A 19,570-nucleotide genomic window follows, 5' to 3' on the forward strand; every position below is an offset into this window, starting at 1 on the left:
GGGCTCCTCCTCGTTCTTCGATAAAGAAAGCTAGCCCCAAACGACCGACCCAGGAGGACAGGACAGGCGGGCCCAATCTTTGTGGGACCCTTTTAGTCGCCTCTTACAAGCAAAGGATATATTCTCTCTTGAATCACGTGCCTACCCACTTCACCCAAGAATTCTTATATTAACACGTGATAGGTTCAGCTATTAATATCAAATTATGAAAATATGAAATCACCCCCTTATCAGAATTCAAATTAGGCAAAAGATGACCGGTAATTTTTGCCGAAGATCGTCTTATCGAAAAGATCAATTTGATTGCTTGAGTAATTTCGTTCTATTTTTTAACTAATTATTTATATTACTTAACTAATTGTTTTTATTTTTTAACTAATTGGTTTTAGTACTTAAGTAATTAGTTTTGTTGCTTAACTAATTGGTTTTATTGCTTAACTTATGACACCAACGTGGTTTTTTATGTAAGACCGTAAAAAATTGTAAAAGACGACGATGGCAAGGTAATAATCATAAGTTCATAGGCTCATAGCATTATCATTTATCAATAGAAAATACTTCTTGCTTTGGAAAAAGTATTAATCTGAAATAGAGCTGACAAAATCTGACACGAAATGATAACATACACTGTACACAAACATAATTTGACACGTTAGGTTCACCAGCTCCAAGTATTAGGGACACTGTGGTTATAATAGGAACAACTTTATTAGACTGAGACGTTGACATGTAAATCAACTCAGTTACGCCCGTACGTACACAGGTTATGCTCTTAAGAATAAGAGGGAGAGAAGGATATATAACCCGGTTCATACAAACTGATTTGATAATAAAGAGAAATTTGACCTGCCCTTATCAACCAGTGGCGGTTTTTAATTATGCCCTGTGTGGGCCCTCATCCTAGACGTAAAATTTCAAAGTGTATTTTTAATTCCGACCCCCTAAAAATTTGAATAAATTATATATTTCATACTATATTGCTTAATTTTACTATTAACTTTCTTATAAAAGTGTTCAAGATCTGTTACTGCTATCAACTACAATTGCTACGCCAAATACTACCGTTTATACTAGGCGCATATACTCGTATTTTATATAGGGAGTAGTTGGCAGTTTTGTTTTTTCTCATTAAGAAATGAAGTAAAGGAACACTAGTACTGTAGTACGTAATAACGTGATTTAATTAGATCGATCGACAAAAAGGCAACGGCACATTAAATTAGACCAACTGATTATAAAAGGCCAGTCAGATTATCGTTTTTGGTTATGATCAATATTCTTCTTTTATTTTTTTAATTAAAGCACACATTTTGAGATGGGAATAACTTAATTATGATAAAATAATTAGAAAAATCATTATCACTAACAAGATTCCAAAACAACTTGAAAACGAATACACATCAATCATTAATCTAGCGTAACAAAGGTTAATGTAGGCCTGCTGTAAATAAGATTAGAAGGTTGGGTTCATTAATTACTTCAATTCATTATTAGATGATCCCATGTTCAAAGTTCTATCCTCTCCATTACGTAGTTTGTAAAAAGTGCTACGGGGATTAGTTAGCTACTCCGTAATATGTGTGGACTAAGGTTTCGTTCAGTATTATTTTTTGTTTTCAATTTTCCGTTTTCCAGAAAACTATAAACAAATGAAACTTAATCTACAATTCTACAAAAACTAGTTTCAAGTTTTTTCTTGTTAGTTGTAAAAATTAACATGATTATCATTCCGTATAAAAATTAAGATGATAAATTTTGAGTTCGTAATTCAACATATATCATGCAGAGCGACTATGATGTTAAAAATCATAAAACCAACAACTAAAAATTGACAATGATACCGAACGGGACATAAAGTGTTTCAGTGATACATATACATACGTATTACTCCGTATAATTTTGTTTGGGATATACTCCCTCCGTCCCGGAATACTTGACCTGTTTTCCTTATCGGGCCGTCCCTTAATACTTGACCTGTTTCTAAAAATGAAAATATTCTAACAATATTATATTATTTCTCACTCCACCCCTATTAACCCACCTATCACCTACTCCATACAAAAAATAATTAAAAATTCAACCCCTACTCTCCCCCAACCCCACCTCTTAACCCACCTACCACTAACTACATTAAAATAATACCCCACTATCAACTACTACCTATTAAATTAAATAAGTGAATTCAAGTTCCTTAAACTCTGTGCCGGTCAAACCGGGTCGAGTATTCTGGGACGGAGGGAGTATATATAGTTGCACTGCTTGTGGTGGTTTAATTGTCAAACATATTAATACTTGCACCGTTTTGATTGGACACGATTGTCAATGCACAACTTTGATCACCAATATCTTTAACTACATATTATAAAAACTTATAAAAATATTAATATTTTGAAAATACATATTAAGATGAAGCCAGCAATATAATATACACTAACATTTATTTGCATATACTATAAATAAAATAGGTTCAAAATAAATTATGTAAATAGTGCAAAAAGTCAAGACGGTGTGAATATTAAGGGACAGAGAGAGTACAGTTTAAGCGGCATTTTGCGTATCGCTCAACCAATAATTAGGGAGTTACTCGTATAATCAGATTCACCTAAATAGTCGTATATACATACATAGTACGGAGTATATCCTAGCTTAAACACTTAAAGCGGCATTTTGCATATGATAAAGCGATCTTCTTTGCATGTATATATAGTTGCATTCCTTAGTTATTAATTATTTAATTAATTAACATAATATACCCCTAATTTTGTTTTTCTCTCTTTTTGTTACCCATCTTTTCAAGTTTGTAATTTGTTAAAAAGTGCGTCAAATTTTATGTAGATCATTAACAAAAGAAAAGATAAAAGTGAAATTGTAAAAGAGGTCCCGAATTGTAAAATTTTGAAAATAATTCTGTCTTATACTTCGTATATTATGCAAATGTAATTTACCAAAGATATTTTAAGTTAGTAAAAGACATCTATCGTCATGAGATCAAAAGAAGGAAAAGGACATTTGATGTAAAGAAAGTTAGATTATGATTTATGAGTAGCTTCTTAATGACATTACATATATCCGTTTATAATCAGACTTATTTTCAATAAAAATTAACTTTTTACAGAGGTCTCTGCATTTTAGTCGGTAAAATATGCTCCTAGATTGCTTGTTGGGAAAGTAATATTCTTTCAAGCACAAATATACATGCAGTCAATATATGTCCTTATGATATCTAAACTATTGAGCCTGTTTTTTTCAACTTATTTTAGATAATTTAATAAAAGTTTGATAAATTTAACAAAATAAGTTTTACAATTTTACACACTAAAATAAAATCATATAAATTCAAGTAAATTCGATTAAGTTCATAGTTAATTTTAGTCAACTCGATCAGTTGAACCAAACAAATGCTCACATCATAGTACTTACATGCATGTACGTTGGTGATGATAATGGATTTATTTAATTGATCAGGCATTAGAAGATATTGTATCATAACACATTATGTCAGTATGCAAACAAATGAGTGATCTCTACCGTCTTACGCATAAATCTATACAAATGTATAATTAGAGACATTTAAATAATACCGATGAGGTTTGAGGTTAGCGAGGCGGCTACCGGTTATGTATAGCAAAAATATAACACTCACTAAATGACAAAATAAAAAAGGGTGGTAGGAGGAAAAGACAAAAAAGATAAAAGTACATTTCAATACCATTTCAGTACCATTTTGTTAAAAAAAGTAACATTTTAATACCATTTTTCAGTACCATTTTGTTTAAAAAAGTATCATTTCGTTTAAAAAAATATCATTTCGTTAAAAAGAGTATCATTTCTTCAAAACAAAGAGTACAATTTCATTATATCATTTCTTTTTAAAAAATACTATTTCTTTTTTAAAAAAAATACCATTGTTCCATTACTTGTCGTTTACCTCTTTTGTCGGCTAGCTCACTTATGTATTTGCTCATACGTCACCGTTAGCCGCACATACTTCCCCAATGAGGTCTTGACCTATTGAAAAAGAGTGAGGACATGTGTTGATACGTTTTAACTTTGAATCTTCCTCCCTCATTGTAATTTATATTACCCTTGGCCTTGTAGCTCATTTGCATAAACAAAAAAAAGACCCACTAAACCAACACCTAATACTAGTCACCTGTCCATCTATTCAAATCTATGTTTGACAGTTTGAGCCACTTCCATTGGTGAACTGCAATTTCTTGTATGAATTAATACTCTGTAATTAGCTAAAACAAATTCAATGAGAACGAAAAGCAAATGACTGAAGTGAGCAACAATAATGTAATAATCTCTATGCAGTGCGTCTTTTGTGTGACCAACCACACCATCAATTTGATGATGTGACGCGCATGCGCAACTCTCTCGCGCGGACGCATCTACTACGGAGAAGGTTATTGAATGGTGCAGTGTTACATGACTTTTTATGTTGATGTTACTTATACATTGTATTCAATCGTTGTTACTTTTCTTGTTTTACTACGGTTTATTCAATTTCATGTTATAGATTCCTTGTATAGACTGGTGTTACTCGACTTTCTATAATGGTGTTACTTATACATTGTATCCGTGTTACTTTTCTTGTTTTATTGCAGTTTTATGTTAGCTAGATGTTCCTTGTATAGACTAGTGTTACTTTATTTTGTATGCTGGTGCATGTTACTTTTAGATTTCTTTAACCAACGCGCTAGATTTAAAACGCGTTAGGCTTATTTATAAATATGAATACGCTACACCATCAAGTTAATGATGTGGCTGGCCGGTCACATATAAGAGTTAGAGGTTCTTCATGATGACGTAATAATGCAAACTACAATAATATGGAGTAGTCAGTGTTAGGATCAATTAATCCTCAAAGAAATGTTGAGTAGCTACCAATTTGGTCGTATATGCAATATGGATACCACGTGTACACCAAGAAAATTCCATAAATACTGCTGGCATGCTGCTGCTAGTATAAAAGGAGTTGCTTTGCATTTGGATTTTGGATTTCACACACTACAGTAGTACAGTGTACAGTACTATACTACAGTTGAAGAATGAACTCGCGCTCTTTATGCACCATTCTTTTGTTGTCTTTATAAACGGGACCCTTTTGGTGGGCCCAGGGCCCAACACTCTCTTACAACGGAGGCCCACTTGCTAGTGCAAATGTGCAATACTAGTGGCTTAGATAACTTGGACTGTATGTATCGTCCTCGGTTTGTAGGACAGGTGTGATTAACAAGCTACCCATGCATCAAAGAATGTGCGTCTACACACAATTATTTGCGTGAATTCAAGATACCTTTCTTCTACTTTAAGAACCATTCCATTAATCCTACTATGGTTAAATTTTTAATTTTTTTTTTGATTCTTAGATAAGTTATTAGGAGCACGCAATTTTGAGAGAAGGCTATTCTAATTGGTGTGCCTTTTCTTTTCAAGAAAGAAGAACCATTTAATGAATTCCGATGACCGATTGTTTCAAGTATTACTTGTACATGACATCAAACTGTTAATCAATAGGATTCAACATGAAAAAAGTACGACAATATATGATATACGAGGTATATAGGCGTGCAAGCGTGTAACAAGACACGCAAAATTAAGTCGTTTTCACACAAAGTATTGCAACTTATTTGAAAAATAGATAAGATATGTATCTTTTTCATTATCTAGCAAATTAAGCTAGGGCACTAGTAACAATGGAATTGTAAGGCCGAATCTTAAATGTGGCCTACAATGTAAGTGTTAAAGTTTTTCTTGTTATAGTAAAAAAACTCAAAATTACTTAATTTCAATTTCTTACAGCCCCTTATGCATGTCTTTTTTTAAAACATCGCAACAAAATTGGCCGACTGTCAAAAACACGACAAATTGACACGTGAGCTCAAACCATAATTTTTTTCGTTTGAAATGTCACGTTAGTGACTAGTATTTTGGAAGTGGGTCCAACCTAAACAGATACAAATATGGGTGCTCGACATGAGGCACAATCCAAAGCTATCTTTGGATGAAAGTATGTAATGTTATAATATACAGATATATTTCTTTCGCTTCTTTCTAATCAACACATTTTTACTTACGCTATAGTTTATATAGTCTATTGTGACTATATGTGATGATTTTATTGGAGTAATAAACATAGCCATAATTATCTGAAACTTTATTAGTTACTCCTAACTAATTAACTTCATGTAAAAAAATAGTACTTCCTCTGTGTTTTTATATTATTGCACCATTTGAAGTTTTACGCTTGTCAATGCAAAACTTGGCCTTTAATTTCTCTTTGCATGCATTAGCTAAAATTATACTTAAGTTGATATGTTGAAAATGTATATCAAGACAAATCTAACAAGACCACACATGACTATATAATTCTTTATGTATAAAACACTAAAAGTTGATAAAGAGAGAGAATGTGAATAGCTTAAAATTGCAAACAGTGCAATAATTACAAAAACGGAGAAAGTGTATTTTTATATCGTTCTAGTTTAATTTTACACTTCATTTTAGACAGGGACGATCCTAGTAGTATATCAACTACTCACAAGGATCACCTCCAAGACAATCAACCAAAAATATATCTCCAATACACCACAAATAATCCACCAAACAAATAACCTAGCAATCAACTAATAAAGGACAACAACAAATAATCAAATGCGGAAGAACAAAATGCAATCAACACATACGTGGAAAAACCCTTCGATGTGAAAAGTAAAAACCACAGGATTTGTGAGGAGTTCACCCTTATCAACTTCTCTTATTATGATATGAGGGAAAAATAACCCAAATCAGTCATACAAAGGATCAGAATCCACCAACACATCCATACATAAGAGATCTACAATTAAGAGACAAGAGATGAGGAATATCACCCAAAAACGCAGGTTCTGTCCAGCAGCTATCAAGGACAAACCAGAGTTCAAACGACGATCCAACCGTTCAAAATGAGGCCCTATGTATCCTCAACAAGCTGACAAAAAATCAGCACGATCCGACCGTTGAAACTCCGACAAACAATATTTTTCTGATGACTGTCCTGAAGGCTACTAACACCTCTTTTCTCTTTATCTCCTCTCCTCTCCCTTTTGTGTGTGTGTTTTCTGATTTTCTCACACTCCTTTGCTGTCACTCAAGTCAGCCAAAGGTTACCCTAAAGAAGGTTCAATATAACCCAACATTGGGCCACAACAATAAGTGGAATATTGCGCTTCCACTTAAAACACACGCACAAGTATTAACATAACTTATGCACAAAAGTGGACTAGACCCACAACATATATGCAACTACTCCATTTCAACATTAGACATACCGAGGGCGGTGTGCCCCATTTCAGATATGGATTTATACTTCCTCCCAAAGTACTAGTACAAATGTATATTTTTGTAAGGTAAGGAGAATTCTCTTAAAAGAAGGATCCTTCTTGTAAGGAGTGAGAATCGAACCCCTATCACAGGGGTGGAAGGAGGCTTTACAACCACTGCACCAACCTTGATCCTCTTGGATTGTGTTGAACCTTCTTTGGGAAGGTTAAGGTAACATTTGGCTGACTTGAGAGGCAACAAAGGAGTGAGAATCGAACCCCTGTTACAGGGGTGGAAGGAGGCCTTACAACCACTAGACCTTGATCCTTTTTAATTGTGTTGAATTTTTTTTGGAAAGTTTAGGATAACCTTTAGCTAAATCGAGAGGCAACAAAAGAGTGTGAGAAAATCAAGTAGTACAAATGTATATATCCCAGCTTGAATCAAAGAATTTTAACTCTTCTTGTCAAAATAAAAATAAAAATAAAAATAAAACCTTGTGTTTTAACAAAAACGTTCCATACTTCCGCGCATACGTGAATAAAATCCATTTCTTCGGCATAAAAAAAAAAAAAAAACATTTCTAAAGAAAACCACTGTGGAAAACGAGCAACACTTTCACATTTTGTGTTAGATTTTCAGCAACACTAGAAGTCTAGAACCCTCTCTAAACCCTTTCAATGAGTTTCCCGCCATTACTCTCTCCTCCAGTTCTTCCTTAGCAAAGTGCTTTCGTACTCTTCTTCCCTCAATCGCCACTGGTGCGATGAAGACAACAGTTAGTTCAAGGGATATACAGGAGATCGTCACCAAGCTATCTTCCGATAAAGTGAAAATTCGAGAAGTATGGAAAAACTAACTATTATCTGAATTTCATTATTTTATTGTTTGATTAAGCTTTCAATCAACTATTATTTGCTTTCAATTTGACTATATATGTATTTATTTTTGATTATCGGATGATTTTAGGATGGAATGAAATTGTTGAATACATGGTTAGGAGGTGAAAGGTCGATAAATCTCTGTCAATTTCTCAATCGTAAGACTGCAATGCTTAAACCAGATGAAATTCCTGGATGTAAGATTCAATTTTTGTTAATTTAGTTTGTGTTTTATCGGATTTTTGAAATTTAAGGGGGTTTTAAGCGGTTATGGATATCGTTGTTGTATACGCAGCTGAAACTTGGCCGTTTCTTGTCTCTTTGCTGATTGATTGCACAAATAAGGAGATATCGGCAAGTAAGAGGCGGTTGCCGAAGTTGATGTTTGCTAAAACTCTTCGGATTGTGGTGCAAAGGGCCCAGGATAGCAAGGGTTATGGTAAGATTATGGATACAAGTTCAATTGTTGTCATGCATTAAGTCAGAAAAGTGATGAGTTTACGATCATGTTTATTTTACTCATTGCGGTTTTAGGAATAAAAGATGGATGGCTTTTGGAATTGCATTTGGTCACCCTTTACTTAGTAGCGTAGTAGCGTACTTATTATGTTTTGTTTCCGAATGCTAGAGCAACAATGGGCCTTGACATGGTACACAGAAGAGAGGCAATCTCTTCGGTTATTTGGTTGTGTTTATTTGTGGATTCCGTGCAGGTATCTAAAAGTTAATGCACCAACAAATGAAGTGTTGCTCACATTAGCAGTCTTTTAGAAATTTGGCAGAGTAAACATATAGCTGTACTGTGACTGTCACACTCGTGAGTCGTGAGGGTTTACATAATTTGACTCTTTTCTCTCTCTCCCTCGCTACTTTGTCCTCTGTAAGTAATACTGTAATTATGCATCCATCGTGGGAAATTGCCTCAAGATTTTGAGGATTTCTTGGTCTGATTGTAGCTAAGTGTTATAATACTTTTACTCTCATATGAATGAGGTACCTGTTGCAAGTTAAGAATAATGCCATAATAGGAGTGTCGGAGCAAATGTCATCATGCCATCGGGCTGCAGCCCCCATGTATCAATATATCCGCAAAGTCAAGTAAAGACGAGTACCATTCTAACTCTAGACTTTGCTCCAACCATTCAGTCCCATAGAGGAGACATTTGAGGAACCATTCTCATGCTATTTTTCTGCTTTATGATTTCCTTTTCTTTTTCCCCTCTCTAGCTTGTTACCATTAATTTTTGTGGGCATTAGTTGATTCCTCTTTTATCAAATTAATTGATACAAGTCTCTCGATTTTTTGTACTATGAATATATGGGTTCATAGAAGAAAAAAATCAGTGATTATTTCCCAATAAGGTTTCCTAGTAGCGAATAATTGTTCCAGAAGGACCCAGTCCTCGGGCTTGCACCTAAGTTATTCTATGTTAGTTGGCAAAATTGTCTCCATTATGTTGTGTTTTGTGGTGGAAGTAAAGTTGTGGACTTGTTCAACACCTTAAAGATCTTAAAGATTTTAGTTAGTTGTTCTTCGGGAGGGACACTAATTGAGTTTTCAGTGCGTAACTTAAGTAGCAGGCATTGAATGTTGAAGACTTTTAAAGAAGTTTGTTCATGGTGAGTGGTGATTATGTGGGTGGGTGGATGAAGAGGAATACTTTCTCCGTTCTTTGTTACTTGCACCATTTGGAGTTTCAAACTTACCAACACATAACTTGTTCCGTCAATGTCTTCAATTAGCTCTTAGTAAAAATTATAAAAAGTTAATATCTTGAAAGTATAAATCGAGACAAATCTAACAAGATTCCATATGACTATATTTTTCCTTATGTATAAATCACAAAATTCAGTCAAAAGAGAGCATGTGAATAGTATACAAATCTAAATGGTGCAAGTAAAAAAGAACGGAGGAAGTATTATTAATACAGTTTTAAAATGTGTCTCTTTTCTGATTCTGCTTGTAGTGTCTAGTATCCGTGTTTTTACTTTTACTTGGGCTTTGTTGAGTAATTGGTTTCACTGGTATACCTTTGCAGTTTGATTTTCACTCTATTGCATGATTGGTTCACTATATTTCCATTGTATTTCCCCTTGTAACGAAATTCCGTATCTTGTTTTATTAGTAAAGGTTGCAGTGCCTATGATGAATATTGATAACTCTAGGATGTAATACATTTTTCTTCTCTAACCCGTATGTCTTCTGTAAACATGTGGGTTTCCACCTGAAAGAAAGAAAAGAGAAAAAAAGAGGTTGTAGTCTAATTTAATGTTCTTTTTCCCTTATCATAAAGACACGTGATTAAATTTTTTTGCCGCTTCTTGTCTAACCCTGCTAGGGAACAATCTTCCGCTTATTGCGGTTGTGAAGGCTCTCTTTAATCACATTTGGGATGTTTTAAAAGATGTTCCAAGCTTTCACTCTGAATACTCTATTATCCTGCGGCATATTCTGGGAGTCCAAGATTATTGTTTTCACATGAGAAATCGCGTCTATTCTGGTGAGTTGCTTTGTATCTTATTTGACATCTATTCCTACTTTAAAAAAGATGTGGCCTATTTGCTCTTGTGTATCTATCTTTTGTTTTTTGATGTCTTTTTGGAAGGACTTGTGCGTCTGTACATGGAAAAAGTTGAACCAAGTGTAATGGAGGAGGATTCTTGTCACTCTAATCATCCGAAAGAAGAGGTCTTCCGCTGTGTTTTGACACTACATTCTCTAATTGAAAATCCTCCAGGGGATTTTCCTGATCATCTAAGAGAAACAGTAGTTGTGTTCTTTATTGAGATCTTTAAATCTATGAGGTGCACCCGTTAACCCTTCAATACTGCTTCATATATGATTTTATTTGTTGCTGCTTTATCTTAATTGGTCAATGTTTCTCAGAATCTGTAGTTCTTTATCCTCATCGAAATTTGCAGGGAGGTTGGGAGGATTTCGCGCAAGCTAACTGAGTGTCTAAATTCGTACTTGTTAAAAGATGGTCCAAATCTGGGACGTCAGTCCTTGGATGTTTATAAATCTGTGAAGCGGTTTGTATTTGATAATTGGCATATTGCTGATCGTGAGCTCAAGGTCTCAAACTAAATAACTAATGCCCAATGCAACATTTACTTGCTCTTTCCTTACAACTGTCGTTTCAACTAATAGAGTTTGTACTTTTTTAGGAGGGTTTCATTTTGTATATGAAGTTACAGCTAAATTTAATGAGAGTGAATGAAGATGAAGAGGAAGACAAAGATAAAGACGGTATCCCTTTAGTGGAACAACTTCTGGAGGTACTTAGTAAGGAGCTAGATCAATACAGTATGCCCAGCATTGCTGCATCACGGTGAGATTTATGTCATTTCTGTCTCCTATTTCTAGTTGCTTTAGTAATTTTAGGTAAATGCAAGTGGTTGTTAGAGAGTTAGTGGAAGATTTTCTTGGCTCTAAGAGGTGACTGGATTTCTGAGTTGAGCATAATATCTAAATTTGCTAGACACAAAAAGCTCCAAGAAATATCCTGGCTAGATACGCCCTGGATGTCACTAACAAAGTACAAATTTATACTTACAATATAAAATAAGGTTTTGACGTCACTTGATGGTTTCTCCATGTTTCCTTGTCGCCGAAGGAATGAAGTTTTTTCACCACCTTGGAAGTGACACCTACTCAAGAACTTATGCTTTATTACTAAAAATGATATTGGAATAGAGGAAAAGATGTTTGCTTCGATTGTTTTGTTATTTAAAATGGAAGTAATGAACTGATCTTCTGTCAGCTAACCACAAAAGGATTACTGAATTAGGAATAAAATAATATGAACCCTTTGTCCCTCTCAGGCCTGACACATCAAAAGAGGAAAAGTTCGGTATGTTGGCATGTACTCATCGCAGTCTACTGGAGCTAGCAGCACTTGTTTTCTATCGGGTTAGTTTTCCTGCAGCTCCTCTTTACGTAATACTACCTCCGTACTATGGTTGTCACTTTTCTTGTTCAAATAAATACCATTGAGGTAACATTTTTTTTCTTCCAGATGAGGTAGTATGTATGATGAACTCCACTTGTTATGTGTGAGGATGCGTTATTGCTTTCTTTCTCTTCCCCTTTGCGGAGTGAGATAGTTTGATATTTGCCCTTCCTCATTCATAATTGTGTTACTCTGCTGTTCCTCTCGCTCTCTCTCTCTCGATCTCTTTCTCTTTCTCTTTCTCTCGGTGGAGGAGAGGTGTGATGATTATGGCTCTTTGTTCAATTTCTTTCTGTAGGTAGTAAACATGAAATAGTTTTATGATAAAAGCAAGAATTAGGTGGAGGGGTGCGTGATAAACAACATAAACCAAAGTGCTGCCAGCTCCATTCCATTTTGCTTAGTCTAGTCGATGAGCATTAGTGAGACCTGTGAGAGATGAACCTTTGAAATTATTAATAGTTACACTAATATAGAAATTGTATTAGGGTGAACGATACCGTAGAGGACAAGTTGTTCTCTTAAGTGAATTTAGTTTAAAAATAACCAACTACGCAAGACATCAACTGAAAAAATCCCTCACCAAGGGTAAGTACGTTAAACTACTTTATCCTGCAAAATTCACACCTTGTTCATACGGAAAGTCAATCTTATTTTGCTGAAGTCACAAATTCAAAGCGTAGCTGAACATGCTGGTCTCCAAAGAAACTCACTTGTACTTCCTTTCATAAACCTAGGTAGGCAACCAGCAAATGAACCAAATTAGAAGGTAAATAAACCCATCAAACCCCCATGTTTCTAAACAGCTTGTTCTATACAAGCAGCCTCTCACAATTTAGGTAAAAATGGATGGTTGCCTTCATGACACGATAAGTATAACACAAACACATTAAGGAAAATACACTTATTTGGCTGTGGAATTTGCAGATTGTCATTGTTGTTGATCCTAGCTAGACATGTACTCCTCCTATAAGCTTGTAACCTCTTCAGCACCTGGAAATCCACATAGAGGTGGATAATTAAAATATAGAGAACTACGAGAATAGAAATATTTTTCATTAAAAAACACCAGATGATTCCCCAGTTTCCCACCCACTGTTGTATACAGAGAATTTGAGGCAGGGAAGTTTGTGATGCTCTCAGTAAAACAGTAACTTGCCTAATACATTTTCATTCTAATCACTTTTTAGGTTGTTGCTTTGTGGTCTATCCATGGTTTTATCTATTCACTCTAATGCCTCAAGATCCTCTTGTAAAAGGCCTTGGTGGAATAATGGAGATGTCTTTACCATGTCATTTTTGGTTGTTGCCCAACAGGACAATGCCAATGCCTCTAGATCAGTAATGATACTTTTCCTTCTCATCTCATGAATTAAATAAAGTACTTAATCAAAGTCCTTTTTAGCCTGTATCACGTTTTTCGTTTGAGATCATGGTTTAGGCTGTTTTTGTTGTATCCCTCCCATGCAGCCAAAAACAAGAGGAAAACGAAAGAACAACACATCAAAAAACCAGTATGGAATCGGATCTTCAGGCGAACACATTTGTCCAACTCTGTAGCTCCTATCTTAACTTGTCTTGAGAGTAAAAATTCTGCCTAAAAGAGATTTAAAAGAAAAGTAATCCAAAGAAAAGTAGTGAAGTAAAACGTAATCAAACAATTTAAAAGTAGAAACAATAGAGGTGAGGGACTAGTAGAAATTTTCATCCTTCTGTTTACCATCAAATATTTACTTCGAGAGAGGTTTGTTTTCATGCCGATTTTCTCATACTGTTTGCTCAAAGAAAGTTTTTTTCCCCTTTAGCTTCTAACATGATAGTATGATGCTCCTTGCAGGCATGTACTGGTGTGATTAAAAGACCAGTAGCTGAAAAACGAGCTAGGAGGGAAAATGCTGCTGCCTACTTGCAAGAACAGTTGACAAGAGGAAAATGGTTGTGGTAAGCTAGAATGCTATTTATCTTATGCCTTCCTGTGCTACAGTTTTATACTTCTATTATGCAAATTGATGGTGCCATTTGGGGATATATGTACATTATCTTTTTTGCGGGGTTATGATGTTGGCTATTTGACATGTAAGTTGGTAGCTTAAAGCATTGCGATATAGAGGAATTGACTGCTGTTTCCTCCTTCAGAACAACACCCCCTGTTCTGGAAATGGTATTTAAGTAATTAATGTCAGTAGACTGAAGTCATCACTTATCTGAATACTCAGATGTTTGTTTCTTGGTTATGCTTTTGCAGTCTCTTGAGGATTTTAAGAGTGTGTTAAGCACTTGAGCTTCTTAAAAGTTTCTTTCCACAGTCCAGGAAAATTAAGTAATCTACCTCAGCTTGCATTTATTTATTAAACTTGTGCACAAACAGTGTGACTATGATAGTTATGACTCTTATGTGCCTACAGCCACTCAAGTGACACAACGTGTTTGTCACTGTATTTAAAGTGATGACTGTCATGTTGTCAGTCTTCTACAACTTAACTTGCACATAATTTTTTCATTTATTTTTCCCCCTATGTTGTGATTTGTTGATACAGGTTTAGTTCAAGCAATACCTTTAGCATAGGACCATCTATTTCATGATTTTCTTGACGACCTAAGTGATTTTGTTGCAATATGATTTCTAAGATTTATTTGCTTTGTCTGTCTCGAATTCTCGATTGGATTTAGTCACATGTTTTGCAGTTGTGATTAAAAGTAATCAATACTTTCCTGTTAGTCATATAGAACTTTACTATGATTTATTATTTTTGTGGTTAAATTTATGTACTAGTATATATTTTTGAATTGACTTTTAGTAACTAAAATTTGGCCTCTTACATTTAATAGGAAGACTCGTTTATGAATCAAGAAAAAATGCCTCAAGGTTTATATAACTTAAAGGGTGATTTTAATATGGGAGTTTATGACTCCCAAGGTCAGGGTTTAACACATTTCAGCTCATAACCTGATTCAACTGGACCCATGCCAATAACATGGATCCAAAGATGACTAAATCTGAATCTAACATGACCAACCCGATTGATAGGTCCAGCTGTGGTTATTATTAGTCAAGGGGGGTGGAAATTTAATGAATGAATCTAATCAATTTCAAGGATTTAAAGGAATAGGATGATTTTGTAACTTATCTTTGTTGTGATGAGGTAATTTCTAATGTATGCGTATGATGTTTGGTCTTATGAGGAACATGTTGACATTCTTGTATTCTGAGTTAACAGTCTGGATTGTATAAAGTTCATATATCTAATGGGGATGTACAACAGGCACGCTGTCTTTTGTCATCTATGTCATAGCTATCAAACTCGCTTACCTGAGGATCTTTTTGCATACTGGTTTGATGGCATATGCTCCAGTTTGGAGAGGTATATTTTTCTCAAATCTCTCTCTTGCTCTTTATTTATACCTTCCTCACCCCCCATAACCTTCAATTCAAAGGTTATGAAATGTAACCCTCTCTCCCCTCTAGAAATGTTCGAATATTTTTAAAAAACGGAAGATTGTCCGCGTATGCATTCTACCCTCAAACCCGTTTTTCTTCCTGCCAACCCGACCGCAACCATGACTCTGATGTGGAACTTTGGCTACTGTCAGCCACTGTAATTGTTCCTGTTAGCTGGCAAACCCCCTGCTGATTTCACTAGGTGATACGTCATGACTCCTCCTTTCACTTGCGTAAGCCACTTTCAGACTCTAAATCAAAAGCTCAACTTTGATAATTTTATTGGTAGAGATACCGAGGCTGTGTGCTTCATTTATGTGAGGAGGTAACATAACTCATCTTGTTCTTAGGTATCATGTAATAACTTTGGTCATAAAATCAAGAGAAGAAAAGTGTAATTTAGAGTTAAAGTGCTCTATCTGTAATAATTGTGTATAGATCGTCTCCTACTATTATAACTTTAGTGATTAAATTTCGTACAAGCTTGGTCTGTGATATTTAGTGTTTTGAAACATACGGCTCTAAGTAGTTCATGACTTACTGAATTTAGGGGGTTGTGTTTCAACATCTTTAGGTGTCACAGCTATATTTGCGAAAGTAACTTTCCCTTCTCAAGTAAAATGTTGAAGGATAGTAAAATAGTCCTATGATAATGTTACTTGGTTCATGGGCTGGACCCCAGACCTTGTTACGGATTGCTGCAGTGATTCTAGTGAATCACAGGTCCAACGTGAACCTAACTTGCTGAAGGCCACGGCTCAGTTCATTAACTCAGATGATCCACACTGTCTCTTCCTTGGTGACTTACAATCCATTCAATTGAATCTTTCTCATGACTCAACGGCGGAAATCTAGAAAGACAGTCGAGGAGGGAATTTGTGGTCCTAGCCTGTGATTCAAGTTTAGTTTTTTTTATTCTTTTATTCTTGATTCTATTACAGGTGCATGATTTGTTGCAATGCAGTAATGTGATTCCTTTTTGTAGTTTCTGATGGTTTAGAGTGAAGTGGTTCCATTTGACTTGATTTGCTTAAGTGACCTTCTTATGGTGCTCTCAAGGACAACGACATTGACTTGATTTTAGGTCAATAGTGGGTTTCCAGCTGCTGTGTTGATAGAAGTGTTAAACTAAATCTCAAAGTGCGCCAAAAAGAATGTTTTTTAACCTTAAGTATAAACATACAATTTTCTGACATCTTAAAGTTTGATGTGTCGCGGTAAGCTGACTGCCTTGATCCTGACTCCTGAGCACCATTTTTGTCAGGGACTTCAGCAAGTTCAATGTTCTTTTTTAAATATTTTTTTATCTCTTGAGCTTTTTTGTCTATGAGGGTTAGCCCAGTTAGCTGTGTACAGGTGTACTTCTCCCGACTCTTGTTTGTTCAATCTTCTGAATTGCCTGAGTGTACCTTTTTTCTTTCGGAACAATTTATCTCCCCCCCCACCCCCTATCAGAGTTTTATGGTACAGGGGTGTAAGTCAGTAACTCGGTATAAGCTTTTCTCATGTCATTATTACGTAGCATCATTATAATATATTTTACTGCACTTTTAGTTTCATTTTTGGGTTTGTTGGTTAGAGGTAAAACTGTATTTACTTGACCTGCACAGATCCTGCCAATGGAATAAATGTATACATGCTTGAGTTGTTGCTGTTTTTTTTTATTTTAAAGACGAGGAAACAAAAAGCAGGCCTTCCTATCTCTGGAATAAACTAGAGCTGTTGCTGTTGTCAATGGCTTCTTAAACTTCTTTTTTTGTTTAGCAATTTCAATTTTGCCGATTCTTTGTTTTTATGGTCACTGTTACATCTGTTATTCTGTAGAATCCTGTTTGATGCCAATGTGGATCATTCTTATGACGGTCTGCTGTGGACACTACGGTATGCAGTACATATAAGTATCTCTTAATTCTTGAATCTTCTAAAACTTCTGCTTAGATTTATTTCTGCAACATATCTTCTTAATTTGTTTGGTTCCGACTTCTATTTTTTTCTCCCTGCATGAAGGAGCTTACATCAACTCTCGATGTTGCTTGTGCCCCTAGTGACTGTAGAGAAGGGCTCGCTGAAGTCACCTTCAATCTCAAACAAGGTATACTATTAGAAAGAAAACAATTCCTCTTCCAGGTATAGTCAACTGGTTCAGCATCATATAATTTTCTAAATTTTTTCCTCTTTTTTGAAAGAGATTTTCTTTCATGAAGGTTTCACTACTGTGTCAAAATGCTCAACAATGATCCGTGTTATAACTTGCAAGTTTTCTTTAGCAATAAAACTGGAATAGGAATCAAACCGCTGATAATGAGCTTACGGTCAGGGTTCCTCTTATGAGAGGTGAATTAGACCGCTGATTATGAGCTTATGGTTGGGGTTCCTCTAATGAGAGGTTTTCTTAATAGGTATTCATATACATACTTTTTATTAGGTGCCTGATGTGAGGAATTCTTGTCTTTTGGTTGTATATCTTCTTCTTTGCTATACAACATCAATTGTTTTCCAAAAGGAGAAAAGGCGCAAGTCAAGATGTATGCAGCCTTATAGCCCTTACCTACGAGTCAAAACTAGCAGAAAGAGTGTTTCTGTTATCTGTTTCTGTGACGTGATAAAAATATTTGAGTTTTGAATTCTTTAAGACACAACGATTTTGGAATTTTCTGAACAAAACTTTAGTTTGGTCCCTAATCTTATTTCACTTTAATTTTCTGTCAATCGTTGGTGACAATGGATGCATTCAATTTGCAGATTGTCCGGAGTTGGCAAACAGTGTGGAGCTGCCTTGTACATGGTTTCCCGAAGTTCAGCAACATCTCTTCTGTTGTAAGTATTATTAGGAAATGTAACAGACTACTTTACTAGTTAACTCTAATTCTATGGTTAGAATTAATTATAAAACAAATTATTAGGAAGGATACATGCCTTACTGTCAATATAAGATAATGTGGAAGGAGGTGAGTTTGTAAGGCATCTGGTAATAGGATGAGTCAATGCGCATATTCACTAGTGCAGTTCTCTGAACTGAATATTCTGGTATCTAATTATTGATGCTAAAAGAACAGTTACCAAATGCATGATGAGGAAACAAATTTCTTTTTCTTTTTGTTTTTAGTTTTAATTTTTTTTTCCTTTGTATACTTGAGTAGTTTTAAATGTTCACTACAAAAGATAAAGTGCAGCTGTCAAAACTCAGAAGTCCAGGGGAGGTTACTAAACTAACTGTATTATAAAACTAGTGTTTGGCCCGGCGATGTCTCGGGCTACTACTTTGAATATCATATTTTGGTGTGTACTACTCCCTATGTGATAAGTTAGTATTGAATATGCACTTATGTTCCAAGTTATATATATTTATATGGAATAAAGAGCATATCAAATGGTTGACTAAGATGGTAAGACATCAGGTTTACATGTCAGAGTCTCATTTTCGAAGTTTATTGTGAGGTGTTGAGTTTCTCTTAAACGTTGATGCAAACATTGGATTTTTATTAGTATCGTTCACTGTTACCCAAAAAAGTTGCCCTTTTTTCTAACACAATCTGGACTGACTTTGATGATGTGCAGGCAGATGCTGCTTTCAGATTGCTTGGATATTTGGTCTCACATGTGTGTTTGAATTCGTATTACCTTTAAATTACTTTTGAGACTCAGCAATAGACCTGGTTATCGGGCGGGGCGGGTCAGGGTCGGTGCGGGTCAAAATAGGGTCGGGTATTGAAAGGGTCATTTTTAGCGGGTCGATAATGGGCGGGTCAAAAGCGGGTCGCGGGTCAATAGCGGGTCATTAGTGGGCGGGTCAATAAACGAGCAATGAAAAATGAAAAACAAAAGAGCCATGTGCAAGTACAAGTAAATACGAAGCTATACACGTAATTTTTTGTATCATTACTATTTTAATTTTCAAAATAATTGTAGTATAAGTTTGACCCTATAATGACCCTGTCCAATAAAGGCCCTGTCCAATAAGAGCCCTGTCCAATAAAAGCCCTATTAAC

The 19,570-nt window shown here is 35.2% G+C and overlaps 1 protein-coding gene across 3 annotated transcripts in view; it reads left to right on the forward strand.

Moving 5' to 3' along the window:
- Positions 1–7,898: 7,898 nt before the first annotated feature.
- The window catches only part of LOC110789457 (serine/threonine-protein kinase ATM), a 52,166-nt gene continuing 40,494 nt past the window's right edge, over positions 7,899–19,570 (forward strand). For 2 of the 3 annotated variants that reach the window (XM_021994122.2, XM_056830280.1), the window contains exons 1-14: positions 7,906–8,152; positions 8,278–8,386; positions 8,485–8,628; positions 10,529–10,690; positions 10,796–10,994; positions 11,112–11,265; positions 11,358–11,521; positions 12,015–12,102; positions 13,980–14,083; positions 15,406–15,504; positions 17,406–17,462; positions 17,589–17,673; positions 18,324–18,398; positions 19,140–19,181. In XM_021994122.2, coding sequence (XP_021849814.2) covers positions 8,075–8,152; positions 8,278–8,386; positions 8,485–8,628; positions 10,529–10,690; positions 10,796–10,994; positions 11,112–11,265; positions 11,358–11,521; positions 12,015–12,102; positions 13,980–14,083; positions 15,406–15,504; positions 17,406–17,462; positions 17,589–17,673; positions 18,324–18,398; positions 19,140–19,181 — 1,560 coding nt within the window. In that variant the 5' untranslated portion in view covers positions 7,906–8,074. Of the gene's footprint in view, positions 8,153–8,277; positions 8,387–8,484; positions 8,629–10,528; positions 10,691–10,795; positions 10,995–11,111; positions 11,266–11,357; positions 11,522–12,014; positions 12,103–13,979; positions 14,084–15,405; positions 15,505–17,405; positions 17,463–17,588; positions 17,674–18,323; positions 18,399–19,139; positions 19,182–19,570 lie in introns of all 3 variants that reach the window. The other variant, XM_056830281.1, reaches the window with a different exon arrangement.

The sequence above is a fragment of the Spinacia oleracea genome, chromosome 5 (assembly GCF_020520425.1).
Source record: "Spinacia oleracea cultivar Varoflay chromosome 5, BTI_SOV_V1, whole genome shotgun sequence".
Taxonomy (NCBI): domain Eukaryota; kingdom Viridiplantae; phylum Streptophyta; class Magnoliopsida; order Caryophyllales; family Amaranthaceae; genus Spinacia; species Spinacia oleracea.